The 15236-nt window shown below is 39.0% G+C and overlaps 1 protein-coding gene across 5 annotated transcripts in view; it reads left to right on the top strand.

Moving 5' to 3' along the window:
* The window catches only part of HDAC9 (histone deacetylase 9), a 283155-nt gene that overhangs the window by 51476 nt on the left and 216443 nt on the right, over positions 1 to 15236 (top strand). The window contains exons 2-5 of one of the 5 annotated variants that reach the window (XM_075143616.1): positions 1473 to 1714; positions 2679 to 2820; positions 5006 to 5132; positions 7080 to 7201. In XM_075143616.1, coding sequence (XP_074999717.1) covers positions 1473 to 1714; positions 2679 to 2820; positions 5006 to 5132; positions 7080 to 7201 — 633 coding nt within the window. Of the gene's footprint in view, positions 1 to 1472; positions 1715 to 2669; positions 2848 to 5005; positions 5133 to 7079; positions 7202 to 15236 lie in introns of all 5 variants that reach the window. The other 4 variants (XM_075143615.1, XM_075143619.1, XM_075143617.1 and 1 more) reach the window with 4 other exon arrangements.

Here is a 15236-nt window from a genome sequence, read left to right as displayed (position 1 = left end):
AGAACAAAAGTAAGCACTTAGACACAATCATTCTGTTGGGATAGCGGGTTAAGAAGGCAAATTATGCTCTGAGGTTTACAGTTACTAGGATTTAAAAAAAAAAACAGGCCCAGAAAATTGTATGTTTCCAGAATTTTGAGAAGAAAAGGATATGATCAGTAGAAGACATTTGGTGCCTCATCTCTTCTTTTTATAAAACTTTTTACTAATATATTTGATCGTACAGTTAGAATTCAGTTCTCTCCATTTGCTGCAGTTTCAACTTTTGCTGCTTCAGTTTTACTGCTCCTGCTTGCTAGAATATTTCTGTTTCATTTTGGTTTTTTCCTTGAAAACAAATACAGCTGTAGCAGAGCAAAGGAGAAAATATGCTTAAAATCTTGTTCCCTAGTCATTTCCGACAGCATGTTTGCTTTCAGTTGATAATCTCATTTTCCTATGAAGATAGTGGAGCAGTAGGAACAGGAGTGAATGTGTTTGTGTTCCACTGTCCTCTCGTGGATGGAATCAGAACTGCAGAGCTTTAGCAGAGACCCTCAGCTGCTATTTATTTTCCTCTTATAGAAATGTTACTTGCTAGTGTTTTTTTTCTTTTGAAACAAATAAAGTTACACTCTGTCCCTTCACTTAATGTGAAAACCTGAGCTTTACAAGTATTGTAGTGAAAATCATCAAATTTCTCTCTTCTGCTGCTTTTTAATCCCTTCCATTTAAATAAGGAGATAGAAAAATGCAGGATTCTTCATGAAGTACTTTAATGCTGGATTAACAATATGTACCATTGCTGCAACAAATTGGAATAATTCAAGATGTTTTCATTTTCTTACAAGCCATATATAGTGTGTTATGTCTAATCCACTCCAAGCATGGTCGTCACTTTTCAAAAAGCTGTATGTATTAAAACTTCTAATTTTGTGTGTCAAATTATTTTCCTAAAATTTTATCTGTGTTATTCCTATGTGTTTGCCAGGTATGTTTACATGCAGTAGCTATGTAGCATTGGGTAGCTGTTCATGTGTAACACCATCCTCAGAAAATCTACACACTAGCTTTGGAAAATCTCTTGCAGTACAGTGCGAACTGGAAGGCCTTCATCTTACACTGAAGAAGTGCCCTGAGTGTTTATTGTGAAGCATTAATAGTGCCTAGGAGATTGTCACTAAATATTGCTCCGTGAGGCTGTGACATGGTTTTAGAACTGGGTCGCTTCTTAGTCTATTTGGCAGAATATTGATCTGGGAGTATTTTTGCAGAGAATGGAAGGAAAGTGATAAAATAATTTGTAAAATCTCCAGTTGCTAGTAGGAATGTCTGAAGTCTGCGTACAGCGTAGATTGCAGTAGTGTTTTGTCAGGTCTGTACATTTAAGCAGTCTTTGAGTGAAATTGGTCTTTTCCCCAATAGGAACGATCTCTATTCTCCTTCTCCAGTTATATTTAATATATATACGTTTTGTTGTTTTCTTCCCACAGTGGATGTAAAGTCAGAGGTTCCCGTGGGATTAGAGCCTATCTCACCATTAGACTTGCGAACTGATCTCAGGATGATGGTTCCCATGGTGGACCCAATTATGCGTGAAAAGCAGCTACAGCAGGAACTACTTCTGATCCAGCAGCAGCAGCAGATTCAGAAACAACTGCTGATTGCAGAGTTTCAGAAGCAGCATGAAAACCTGACCCGCCAGCATCAGGCCCAGCTCCAGGAGCACATAAAGGTAGCAGTATTTTTCATTTATCCCTCATTTTGTCTGCAAACTGAATATGCTTGGGCAGACATGAAAAGGGAGCATGCCTGAAAGGTTCACTGTGACTGAGAGATTGTGTTTGAGTGCTTATTTCTCTGTATTTGTGTGATAAAAGCCTTTTCAAGCAAAACTGCTAGCACCCACCAGCAAGTTGCTCACAGCAGACCAAGGCAGTACTACGAGAATCATCAAGCTCATGAAGCCACCACATCCACAGAAAATCAAACTACCTTTTTACAAAGCTGGGTTTTCACCCAGACTTCAATATGGCTGTTTTTTCTGTATGTGCAGTTTTGAGTATATTAAAAGACTGCTTTTTTGGGCTACTGTTTGAGACTGTGCCCACAAATCAAACTGATAGGCAAGTGCATACTATTTGCATTTGTAAAACGAAGGCAGGCCCTGGAAGTGTTGTGTTTTCACTCTTCTCTGAGCTGCTTCATGTAATGTAAAAAGAAGATGATTTATGGGATTAAATGCACTATGATAGGATTTCTATAATGGATTTTGACCGTGAATTTATGATCTTGCCTTTCTTTTCATTTTTTCCTTCTGATCGGCTTGCCATTATGCTACTGTGCTAAGCTTCCGCTCGATGGAGCTGACAAATGCAGCAGAGCACAGCAGCCACAGTTGGGTGATGCACTGGCAAAGGACCCTGTGCCAGTTTCCAGGCATTTTTGCCAAAAGAGAAAGAAGTGAAACCAGAGCAGCAGGCTGCTACCTGACATTAGAGTTCATTTTAGTGACAGCGAGTAATGCACTATCCTGCTTAAAAGACTGGGGAAAGTCGGTTAAGAGATAAAAAGAAGTGTAAGCACAAAAGCAAGCACTGATACTGTTACTCAAGGGGCTTGTTTTAGCAAGGACTGATGTAGAAAACAGTGCAAACTGCCCTTTCTCATGTCTTTTTGTTCTGTGCAAGTTACAACAGGAACTCCTAGCCATTAAACAACAGCAAGAACTCCTTGAAAAAGAGCAGAAACTGGAGCAGCAGAGACAAGAGCAGGAACTGGAGAGGCATCGCAGGGAACAACAGCTTCCTCCCCTCCGAGGCAAAGAAAGAAGCCGTGAAAGTAAGAGCCAATGTACCATGAATCCTAGTAAGAAATTAATCTATTCCCCTTTGCCTTCTCTCAGCCGAAATGACTGAACAGGAACCTGAAGCAAGCCTATTACTGTGTGAAGTACACAACCAGAGAAGTCGAGGCTGTGCTTGCAGAAAGGGAGGGCCACCTGTTGCACCCACAGAAACACATTGCTGGTTTGTGTGCAGACTTGGAGGACTGTAGGAAAGCACATTTTGACAGACCTGTGTATATGCCTCCCAAGAATCTAGCTCTTTTTATAAAATAGGAGGGAATTTGAAAGCCGAAAGCTTCACTTGAGAGCTTCTTTCTGAAGAGCTTATTTCCCAATACAGAAAGCACTACAAAACAGCAAAATATCAAATTACTTGCTGATTAACTAATTTGAACGTGGTTTCAAGATGGAAAATATAACGAAATATTTAAGAATATCTTTGGCTGAGACTTCTGAATACTTTTGCTAGTACTTTTTCGAACTGCCATGTGTTTGTTCTTGATGCCATTTTATGAGGCCCAAGCACAAGTTATTTCTAGCTCATATATAGCTCCAAGGCAAGTGACAGATATAAAGGATACTGTTGGAATTTGGTGCTCACTAGGGGGAGACAGATACAAATAATTCTCCTTGGTGAGGTCAGTTTAAAAATCGGGTTGAAGTACATTGTGAAGGTATTCAAAATGAAGCTGCCATGAGCAGATACTGTTACTTGCTATGCTAAATGACCACAAGAATTAACTGACAAAGACCGAAGCAGAAAAGAGCTGTACATTATGTTCCTGCCTTTTTTTCTTGGGTGGAATAATGTATCAGTTCAACAGTCGTAGGTGTACCACATTGTAGGCTTTGGAAATTAAGGTGTCCATGGTGCTTCCAGTACGTTGGTGAACGATGAATCCATGAAAGCATCACCAGCCTATTTACCTAGCAGTGGGAGGATGGCAGAAACTGCAGGAACAAAAGGTTCCTGTAAGTGGTGTGAAAAATCAGCCTCCATATAAACAGTTGGGCTTTATGAGTGCTTCCACCAAAGGAAGAGCAGCGATGTGAACTCAATGGTTCCCTTCTCAGTTTGGCATGCTGGGTGGCTGTTCAGTATGTAGCAGGCAGCCAAGCAGCACTTGTGACCCCCCGGGCCCAGCCCCGGTGTTTGCTGCTGATGATGATCTACTTATTGAGTAGAGAAGGGAAGGAAGGTGCGGGGAGGGGGGTTAGGGTCTGAAGCTGAGGGGTAGTAAAGGTATTTTATAGGAACTGGGTCACAGGGGGACATGCTCGCCAGCTAGCTGTGCTGTGTCAGAGTTAGGTAACCAAATACTTAGAGTATCAATATGCCTTAGTGCTGCTACTTTCAAAGAAATATTTTTATCTTCCCTTTTTTGTCATCGTTTGTGGAAAACTGAAAGAAGATTTTTCTTTTTTATGCTTTTTTTATGAAGAGTATTATGGCTGTGAGTAAAGAAGCATGTCCCATGCTGCAAGTAGGAATTGGCAGTTTAACCTGACATTGACATGCCCTACTTCTTGTACCGTATTGAGCTAGCCACCAAGAGAGGTCAAAATGCACTGTGTCTTCCTGGCGTTTTGGTCTTTCTGTTGTTGTTGTAAGAGTAGAGTTATCAGCTAAGACTCGTGTTTCAGACTGTGGTCTGTCTTCCAGACGTCACAGGTACAGGCTCTTAAGTGGCTTGAATGAAAAGGCTCACTGCTGGCTCTTTCTGCAGCGTTCTGCTCATAACCAAGACAGTGTTCAGAGGGCCGTTTGCTGTGCTATTACTATTACTTTACTAAAAGCAAAAACATCCTTTACCGCAAATTCAAAGTGACCTTTTGTCACTATCTTTTTAATTCTATCCTTGGTTTTGTATTTGGGAATTATTAGGAAATAATTTAAATTCTTTAGATACATCTGGCCCTGGATACATGGCCTCATCTATTGTTGAAATATTCCTTATGACTTCACTGGATTGCTGGGTTATGGCCAACTTCAGTCTTCTACAGACAAACATTTAATCCAAATGTTATCTCATTTTGACTAATTTCCACCAATATTTTTTAGTGTTTACAACACTTCCAGCAGCAAGACACTTCTTTGTTGTGTTTTAGTTTTTGTTTTCTTTAAAAAAGTAATTTTTTAAAGTAAAGATAAGATATGTTTAATTCTGTGTGTCTTAGGGGCAGTAGCCAGTACAGAAGTGAAGCAGAAACTTCAAGAGTTCCTGTTGAGTAAATCAGCAACAAAAGACTCTCCAGCGAACGGGAAGAATCATTCCATGAGCCGCCATCCCAAGCTCTGGTACACGTATGTTCAGTATTAAGCTCTTTCCTTGCCTTATTGAGGTATCTGTTAAAACTTGCCAGAATGCTTCTCCAGCGGGCATAATGAGAGTCTGCCTCCAGAACAAGACAGAAGTTCAACCAGAAGTTAGCAAAAAGCCAGACCTGTAATATTTCTGGTTGAACTGAAGAGTACTCGGTGTTCAGTGATGAGACGAGAACAAGATGCTGTCAGAAATCTGTATAAACTTTTTGTTTCAACTGCTTCATCTCTTGATGCTATCACAAATTGTACAGCTATACCTGTCATTTTTCCAAGTCTTTTCAATTTTTGCAGTTAGAACAACTTTGTATTTGATTTACTTGGATTTTGAATCAATAACAAAACTTGTTTCTTCTTGAAGAGATGCTGCTTTCCAGTGAAGTTACTTGAACGGTGTAAGTAACTCACAAGGATTTTGAGAAGAATAGTGGTCATTTAACTTTTCTTACTCTGATGGATTTCAGTATACAAAACTGCATATTCTTGTGATGCCTTAGCCTTGATAAGAATCTGCTTAGACCATTGAAACAAGTGTTTTTGTTGAGTCTTGTAATGGGCCTATTAACATTTTAAGAGTTTACAGTTTTTACAGTTTCTGTCCTTTTTTTTTTTTTTAACTAATTAATTCCTTTTTAACTTCCTTATTACAACAGACACGTAAGTCAATCCAACAAAATGAACTCTGGGTGCATTTGTGCAATGTTATGCCCGAATTGACCTTCAATAGGACAAACAAAAATGCATATGGTACACTAGATTTCCACCTTGTACTTGTTCTTTTTAAAAAGAATTACTGAAGGCCTGCGCTTGGAGTTTCCATTCTGAGCGAACAAGAGCATTGTAGTAACATGATTTAATATATAGTTACATTGTTTCTGGTGGAGATACAGTACTTAATTTTTTTCCCCAAATAATGTGTAAAATTCTCTTGAGTATGTAAGATTTCTGGACTAATAATCTGAGCTTAGTTCTGAGTCTTCAGATGAGTGAGAATGAGGAGCTCCGCAGAGGATGTCTTCTGCTACACTAGGGAAAGTAGTACTTGCTCTCATGGTAGTGCCCCTTTTGATAGAGGTATTCCTGATTAACCACACTACATTGGAAAGATAGGGAGAGACTCTGTAAAAGGCCAAGTAAAATTATGTTTAGATAAACTCAAAGTTTGAAAGTTTCCCTCCTTTCCCTCTCTCCCCCTCTAAATAGAAAAATCAACCAAAGGAAAAAAAAACCTGTCTCTGGGCCAAACGGTGCAATTTCTTTGCAATTTGCAGTTTCCGTGTTCAGAAAGATCTGCCCACAGTATTTCTTTCATCCAGCAGTTGTCAGAAAGGACTCTTCAGTTTGGAGCTTCTCTGCTGACTTGAGTGCTATGTGCTGCAGAGTGGTGTGCTCACAGAACTTAGAAAATGAACTTAAATGCAAGGTTTTATCTATCTCATCCACTAAATAGTTTGCTTTTTTTTTTTGAAACAGATAATAATAACTCAATATTTCTGGTCAGTTTTATACAAGCCCCCCTGCCCTGAAAATCCCCCACGTTTTGATGGAAGAGGCTGGATCAATGTACATCTATTTGTACGTGATAAACAAGACTTAAATGGCTTTTGCTCTGCCTCAGCTGGTTCATATTAAAATGCAACAATCTAAAATGGTCAATTCCCCAAACTGGTGACAGATCCTGTCTGTAGGTCAACATGACTCTTATCCTATGTGACTTTTATAATGAGTGCAAAAAGCGTGTTCTTGGGAATCCCGAGGAGTTCCATAACTTACTGTAAAAGTGAAATTGGTTACATGAGCCTGTGGTTTGTGCACACTTAGACGAACAAGAACATAAACACAGCTGAGACATGTGTACAACATGTGTAGGTAGTTACTGCTGGTCACCTCAGTGACTGCTAATTTGTGACCTCTCTGTGTCTGCTGCAGGGCTGCCCACCATACCTCACTGGATCAAAGCTCTCCACCCCTGAGTGGGGCCTCGCCACCGTACAAATACACTTTACCAGGAGCGCAGGATGCCAAGGATGATTTTCCACTTCGTAAAACGGGTGAGTTAGCGTAGTTTATTCGAGCCCCTTACCCAGCAATTCTCCCACCCTTTATTTTAAGCAGGCTGTCCATCAGCAGGGCATATATCATAATCATAAGCCGGTTCAGAATGATACTATGGGTAAGTTCAAAGATCCTGACTGCATTTTTAGGAGGTCGGAGTGACCACATGGTATCAAGAGTTGGTGTTTCCCCATGCTAACAGCTAGTGCAAGCTGCAGTCATGATAAATTTAGTTTCTAAACAGACCATTATTTCACGGATCTTTTATGGTATTATTTTCTTTGTCTCAATATTACTTCTGCATTTAATAGCTCTCTCTCTTTTGCATGGTAGATACAGTATCTGTCTTCAGACAGTATGCTGCCTTTAGACAATGTTTTTCAGGACGTTTTGAGGGGAATTCATGGAAAGAGGAGGAATTGGATTAATATATTTTGTGTCATTGGTTGTCAAAGTTTGTGTGCATATGTGCATACACATGCATACGTTTGTGTGTGCCTTCTACACATAGGAATGTGTAATGTTGTACAAGAAAATGTTCATTTGAACATTTCAGAACGTTTCAGAGGATTTAGCAACTGAACCTTTTGTCTTGACAGCAGGTGAACTGTAGACTTGACTTTTTCTGCACCATAAAGAAAGCTAGAAGGATGGTGGTGGAGTCCATGTGGCTGTTGCCTCAGGTCCTTGGTGCAGTGACCGGTATCCAGGAATGCAGGGAGACACTAAGAGGAGGGGGGAAAAAAAAAGAAAAGAAAACATTAGATCGCTTATTGCATGGGTCTGCTGTTGAGTGATATAGTTACATTCAGAGAGAAAGTCTGACCCCCTACTGTGCTAACAGCCTTTGAATGTGATTTAGCCACTGGGAGATTGAAAACTAACTGCAAAACTGGTATTGACTTGAAAAGAAGTGGCATTTGGAACCAGCATACATTCAGAAAAAAAATCCAGTCTGTATCTAATACTTTGGGGCAGACTCTCAAGCTCATATTATATCCCCAAATATTTTCAAAAGAATGAAAGCATGAAAAGCAAAATGCTAATTTATTCTAGATGAATTCCTCTTTGTACAATATGGTGGCAATATAACAAGATTCTATAAAATCTTGTTCAGGCTATTAAGTCACAATAAGCCCTTATGTAGTTCTCTGCTTAATACCATTGTACAACATATATTTTCTGTGCCAATAGAATATACATTTTCATTTTTTAAACAAAAGGACACACTTTATATCTTCTAAATGCTGTGAATTAATCTACATGTTTTTGAAATGCAAGTTTTAATTTTTCTTCCGTGTTTATATATCTTAAATGTTATGATTGATATTTATGATGTGTCAGACTGTTGATCTGTAAAACAAAACATTTTCAAACATTGTAACAGTAAAGTTCTCATGCAGCTGCTAATACTTTTATATCTCTGTGGGGGTTTCAAAATATTCCTTAATTCAATTCCCATTGTCTGCATAAGAGGACTATAATATAATTAAATCCAGATGTTTTCTATATGTTATTCCAAATATTTGGGCATGCAATGCATCAGTTCCAAAATTGAACAAAGGACATGATGACTCTCTGAAAAGATATCTACAGAATAAATAGACAAATACTAATATAATCATTAGCATAACCGTTTCTATGACATTTACATAGTGATTCTGATAAGCAAATATAAATGAAGTGTACAGCATGTTGTGTGTTAGCAAGGGAGTGTATTTGATAGCTCTCCACATCCGTGAAAATAGCAACTGTCAAATATCCTGTTTACACGTCCAATCTCTCTGTATACTAGAGTTGTTTAATTCCAGCCCTCAGCAACATCCCCACAAAGGTTGCAATGATTGTTCATCAGGTTGAGAGTAAAAGCAACAGGAATCAGATCGACACAAGTCAAATGACCCTAAACTGATCTGGGTGGTTACAGGGCCATCCTCCAGGCAGAGGGGACATTGCGGAGCCTGTGTCATCCTCATGGGACCTTACTAGACAAAGATGTCCCACGAACACTCATGTATATGGACAGGCTAGAAGCCTGCAGAAATCTGACCTTTGCCATGAGGGGTGAACCTCTTTTCCTTTCCTTTAGGCTATGAATGCTTATTGCCACTGGCTCCTGGTAAACCCTCTGTGGTGCTGAACCTGCATGAAGTCAGCAATTCATATGAAAGCGGACCTCACATTCCTTTCAGCCTTAAGAAAGGAATACCTGTTGTGGGTTTTAATCGCAGCTTTGTTTTTCTTCGCAATTTTATTTTCCATATTCATAATATAAAATACAGAGGTATCTTTCTCTTCTCCAACTTTAATATAATGCTTTCGGAACATAATTCTGACTGAATTGGTTACTCCAAGATCAGGTTTAATGGGCAGCAAAGCTGAATGGTTCTCTCCTAACATCCTGATGTGTTTTTCAGTGCTAAGGGAACAGCGAGTGTCACACAGGCATTGTAAATCATGAGTCTTTGCTTGCTCACTTTCTTGTTCAGTAATCTATTTAACCTTTGCTTAATTAGTCCTGAAGTGGCATCTCCTTATTAATCTTTTAAAAATGAGTTTAGAGAGGCTGTGGTAAAGAGGAAAATATCCTGTGCAACTTCTACACTTCTAGCATCTAGAATGAGGGGATGCATAGATAACTAGGGAAAGACTTAAGTCTTGCTCTTTCTATGTTTACAGTTAGGTACCAGAGTTAACATCCTAGTGCAGTGACTATGGTTACTCAATAACTCTCTTAGCCATGTGGATTATCCCGGGCTGTTGAAGATGCAGCAGAACTTGTCAGCAGTAGGCTTCACACAGCTTAGCTGCATGGAGGATTGGGACTGTCCTAGGGGCTAGAGGCCAGGATACACAGCTCTTTGCACAGCTGCATTCAGATGCTCTGTGTTGACAGACTTTCAAAAGAGCAGAGCAAGGGGAGCTATTGCTTCACTGGACAGATAAATATACCATAAGGAGAAGCCACACATCTGTAGCTAAAAGCAGAATTTAGCCTAAACAGCATAAGATCAAATTTTAAAAATGCCCACGACTTTCACCATGGATACCAATCGTAACGTGTGTTTTCTGCAAAGCACCCAAAAGCCTGAGCAGCACATGGCTCATTAACTTTCAATGAGACTAATGCGTCTAAATTACCCAGAGAGGTTTGAAAATTCCTCCCTATTACTGAACACTTTTGAAATTCATACTGACTGTTGTAAGAGCTCTGATGGGAGCTGTGCACTTTTGAAGACCTGATCATTTAATATGGAGAACTTTTGATTGTTGATCTCCATAATTCTATGTCTATCTGTCCGGGAAAATATCTGCTTGACAAGGTTACTGTAAAACTAACAAAAATGTAGCAAACAACATGGGTTTGATAAGGTAGAAGTTCCTTTCAAAGAAAGTTTTTTGGTTTTGTTTTACCTTGTTGAAATAAATGCAGAAATTTTGGCAAATGGCCATAACATTTGCATTTTCTTCAACCTGTAACATTTCATTTTCTCTGTGCAAGTGTTGATGCAAACCAGCAAAAGCCAGTAAATTCCAATAGCTCTCTAACCAAAGCTGCATGCTTTTTGAAAACGTTGCTGTAGATGGAATTTCTGCATTTTGCCTCATGTTTTGGCTTTTGTTGGAAGAAATTCGTGGGGACATCATCATATCAAGTATAAACTGTTTTTTCTTTCCTGAGTTTAGCACAATCATGTCAGAATGGGAATGTCAATCAGTATTTCTATTTATTTTGGTTTTACGCCAGTTGAGTCTTTCCTTGCTGATGGAGTTGTAAGGTTACAACTTGAATTTTGCTTAGGGATCTGAAGATCATTCACAATAGTACTATTTGAGAAGATGTTTGTAGCTTGCTTTCCAAAAATTGGAAGCATGCTCAATGGAAATATAGCATGGGTTTTTTTAAATAGCGAATAGTACAAGGTTCTTGCTTGGAGGGGGGAAATTATGTAATTTCATCCAGGAAAAAAGAGGAGATGAAGGATTGTTTAATATTGTGATGAAAGAGAGGAAGAAGGCTGTGCTGCACAGTCATGAGGATCACTTTGTAAAAACCACATTAAGTTAACCTGATTAGGCAGTAGAATAACAGTATAGCTCTTGTGTAATGAGAGTGAAAGATTCCTGAATGAGTCCTCAGCAGATGTAATTCTTTTTTAAAATAAATTAATTAGAATATTTCCTTACTATTATTCTTTCTGCACTTAGTGACTCAGTAATTTACTGGAGCAGTTGAAACTGAGAAGAAAAACATTTTGTGTGTGAAAGTTTTTCTCCCTTTCTCTTTTGTGCCACCAAATGCCATTTCTGTTTGCATTTTCTAGGAAAACACTCTCCTGTGAAGTAACAGTGTATGAAAAAGCTGGATTTCTTTTGGTCTTTGTTAAAAAAAAAGGCTTAGAGGATCACAAACCCTCAATTACCATGTGTGCCAAAATGAAGAAGTCAAGCTCAATAGAGAGGAGCGTTGTTTTTCTCGGAGTTTATGAGTGAGCACAGTAAATGGGAGAGGCACTTTGTGTATTGAAGCAGGGAAACAAGGCAAACATGATATGATTCTCCTCATTTTATCCCCTTTTTCAGGGATGCTAAACATTCCTGCCTCTCAGAGTCCTTGTTTTCCTGGGTTAATGAACAGTCTTGACAAATTCAGACTAGGTGATGTGCCCAAAGGAAATCACCGGTGCTTATCACAGAGCAGCTGGGGGGGGAAGTATCCTGATTCCCAGCCCTTCTTTTTCTTGACTTCTCTTCCCATTAATCACCGGACATTTTTAGCCTTCCTAAATTCACTATCAATAACTTGAGAGGACGTAATTAGTAGTAAGAGATTTTAGAAAGAGAAGAGACTTTCACTTGCAATTGAAGAATGAATCTGAAGCAAACTGTTGTTAACAGCTTCTTGCGGATTCACGTGATGAACAGGCCAAAAGAGAGTTCAGCCCCCGGCAGCCAGCAGCCATAAGGAGATCAATACCGTCATAGCTACCGGGCTGGGCTGCGGTCATCTCGAGTCCGTCGGGATTCTGCAGCCTCCTAAGCTGGGGGTGAGGAGGGATGCCCTGTCACTCTAATTTAGCTTGAGTTAGAGGGGAAATTTTTTGAGATAGCTTAAAACTAAATAAAAATGAATGCTAGGGTAGGCTTAATGACACTGTCGGGGAGAAAAGAACTTGTGTAGGTATGCTTCGGTATCATGAAAGCTGCCAGGGCCTGCACCAGGATTCAACAGGAGTCATCACCAGGATGGTTCTCTTAAAGACCATCATAGTCTTCCCATCAGTACAAGATTGTTCCTCTGATATATTTTATTTAACGCTTACTTTTAATTGCGGGAAGCAAAGGTGTTACACGTGGGTGATTCTTACTCAGTTTCAAGATGACCTGGATAAAGGTTTTTCACTGTATTTCTCTTTTAGCAAAAATCACACTACTTGTATATACATCACTTTCTGTCTTGCCAGTAATTACTCTGTTAATTACTGAACCTTCTTGATGGCTAGACTAATTATACAATCTTGGTCTAAATACTATCTTAGTTCTTTTACTGTCCAATGCATAGCCCAAATTGAATTACAGAGTTCTGCTTCATGCGGTTACATAAAGGTTTTCTTACCCAAACTGTGTATGTTTTCAGAAACATTTTATAAATTAGCATTAAAAAGTAGCTTGCGTAACTTTTTGATAAGCAGGTAATCAGACACTAGACACCTTTTTGACTTTTGAACCTAAAGGAAACAGCTTAAATAAGGAGCAGGGAGCAGTCCTAAAATCTGTCCATTGAAAATGAAGTGGAATGGTTTTAATGGGCATTTCAAAGTCTATTCCCTCTGGATAAATAAGTTACAAAATACTGCATATAAAATCTGAGACTCTTTGAAGTCAGTAGAAACTGTCCTGTTTGATTTCAGTGGGACTAGGATTTTTCTTCCACTGTTATCTAGGGCAGGGACAGTTGAACACTTTTAGAAAAGTAAACAAGAACATCGAAAGGATGGCAAAAAGAGAGAAACAGACAGAGAAGTGAAAAGTGGAAATCACATGGTATCAGATCATCCAAAATAGAAGACGTTGGTTAGTAAAGATTGCACTTCTCCAAACTTCTGCAAAACATAGTTTCACTGAAAAATCTGTTCAAACCCACAACTCTAATTAAGGGTTTTAGCTGCCAAATAACATGTTCTGGCTAAAGCCAAGTAAGTATTACAGAGCCATTCATGAACAACGGCATAAGCTTTGTACTTTGCTTTTGATTTTCTCATGGGAAAGTAATATAAATGAGAGTGATACCTCCCTGTTGGCTTTAACTGTTAGAAATGCAAAGCATGCTGAAATTGTACATAATTCTCTTCCAAAGGAAAGGAAATAGCATTTCAATGGTTTTCCTCAGTGTCTCGTTGAGTTACGGTGGTGCACAATTATTCCTGTTAAATTACTCTACCAGATGGAAGGTTACATTGTATATTTAGCTAATTAAGTTGTAGGGGACTGGAATTCTATCCCAGAGCATAAAGAACCTATCTAAAAGTAAACTTGTTTTAATTCAGTTTCGTTGTGGAGGTGCAGTGTCAACATCTAATTAGGACTTTAAACAGGTGGGTTTTTCTCCTCGCTTCGCTTAACATGGAGAGATCCTTTCACAAAGTCAGCTTGCCTACAGAAGTTAGACAAACATGTTTTGAAAGTCCAAACAACTTTGGGGCCAATTTTATCTTCATTTGTCTTCAGTGGAGCTGAAGCGCCTTCCTACTCTTGAGCTGAATTTGGCCCATAGTTCTCATCTGCTAGGAAAGCAAGATATACTGTGTTTTGGTTGCTTTTGTTTTCTTGGCATCCTGTACTCTGTATTGCCTTTGGACAGCTCTAAAGAGTAGGCTTCAGCAATCTAGACCTGCCCAGCTCTCATCCACTGATTACATTGATGCCCCGTTAAACTTGGGGAGAAGCTGATGGTGTTTCATCATGAATTTCTGAAGGTTGATGAAATACTAGGTTATACTTTTTGCCTGCCATCAATGAGTTATCACTGCTGGATATATTCCTAGATTAAAATCTGTGGGATTTAATCACCCTATTAACTAATTCCTTCTTGTTTGAGGCTTGGGGAACAACATAATCATGAACATGATTATTCTATAAAAAATAAATCATGTGTCCAGGGGTCAAATTGTGATGCCGCAAAAGCCTTGACTTTTGGTGCTCGGGGATTGTCTCTGGCACTTCTTCACTGAAGAAAGTGCAAAATTAGTGATTCAGTGGATGTTGGAGGAGGATTTAGGCCGAAGAGTGGGATTTGCTATATTTGCAGAAAGTATGGTATTACATTCCCATTACTTCTTCCCAGCTAGAACCGACTGGTGTATCTGGTCAGAAGTGGGGATGAGAATAACCAGTGGAGACCTAACCAGAAGGACTGCCAGTCATGCATATCTAAATTTGGTTATTACCAGTCAAATGAGGGATGCCCTCTATTAAATGGCCTGTTTCACCTTCTTCTTTCTGCTCTGCACCTCCTGAGAACTCAAATGTGATTTGGCTCCCATAAGTGCTATAAAAGTGCAAAAAAAATTACAGAATTTGAAGATGTGCAGGGAAGATGAGAATTAATTTTAAAATATCCTTGTTCTTTTATTCTGTGTTTCAAGAGAGTGTATTATTATTTGCTTTTTAATCCCTTATTTATTATTGGGAAAGAATATTAGTTTACATGGAAGAAGATTGAAGTGGACTTGACATAGCAATAATATGCCATGGTTTCAGCAGACTTGACGTGTAATGAGGACTCAAGAGGCCCAGTGAAACCATGGCCTCATTGAAACTGCTATATAGCCCAGTGGTGCAAATGCAAGGAGATACTGTTTCTGTGCTAAGGAGTAGAAATTATTAAGAATTCTGTCAAGAGACCTGTTCTTTTGCCTCACAGGTTACATGCAGAACAAATATCAACAGGAAATGTATCGCACTGATCAGCTTTTCATTAAAAATATAAAGATCTCTAATTCTGGCTAAATTCAAGCAGTACACTAAGTA

Source organism: Calonectris borealis, chromosome 2 (assembly GCF_964195595.1).
Source record: "Calonectris borealis chromosome 2, bCalBor7.hap1.2, whole genome shotgun sequence".
In the NCBI taxonomy this organism is placed as follows: Eukaryota; Metazoa; Chordata; class Aves; order Procellariiformes; family Procellariidae; genus Calonectris; species Calonectris borealis.
Note: the sequence above shows the minus strand (reverse complement) of the source record. Positions and strands in the feature narration are given on the sequence as shown.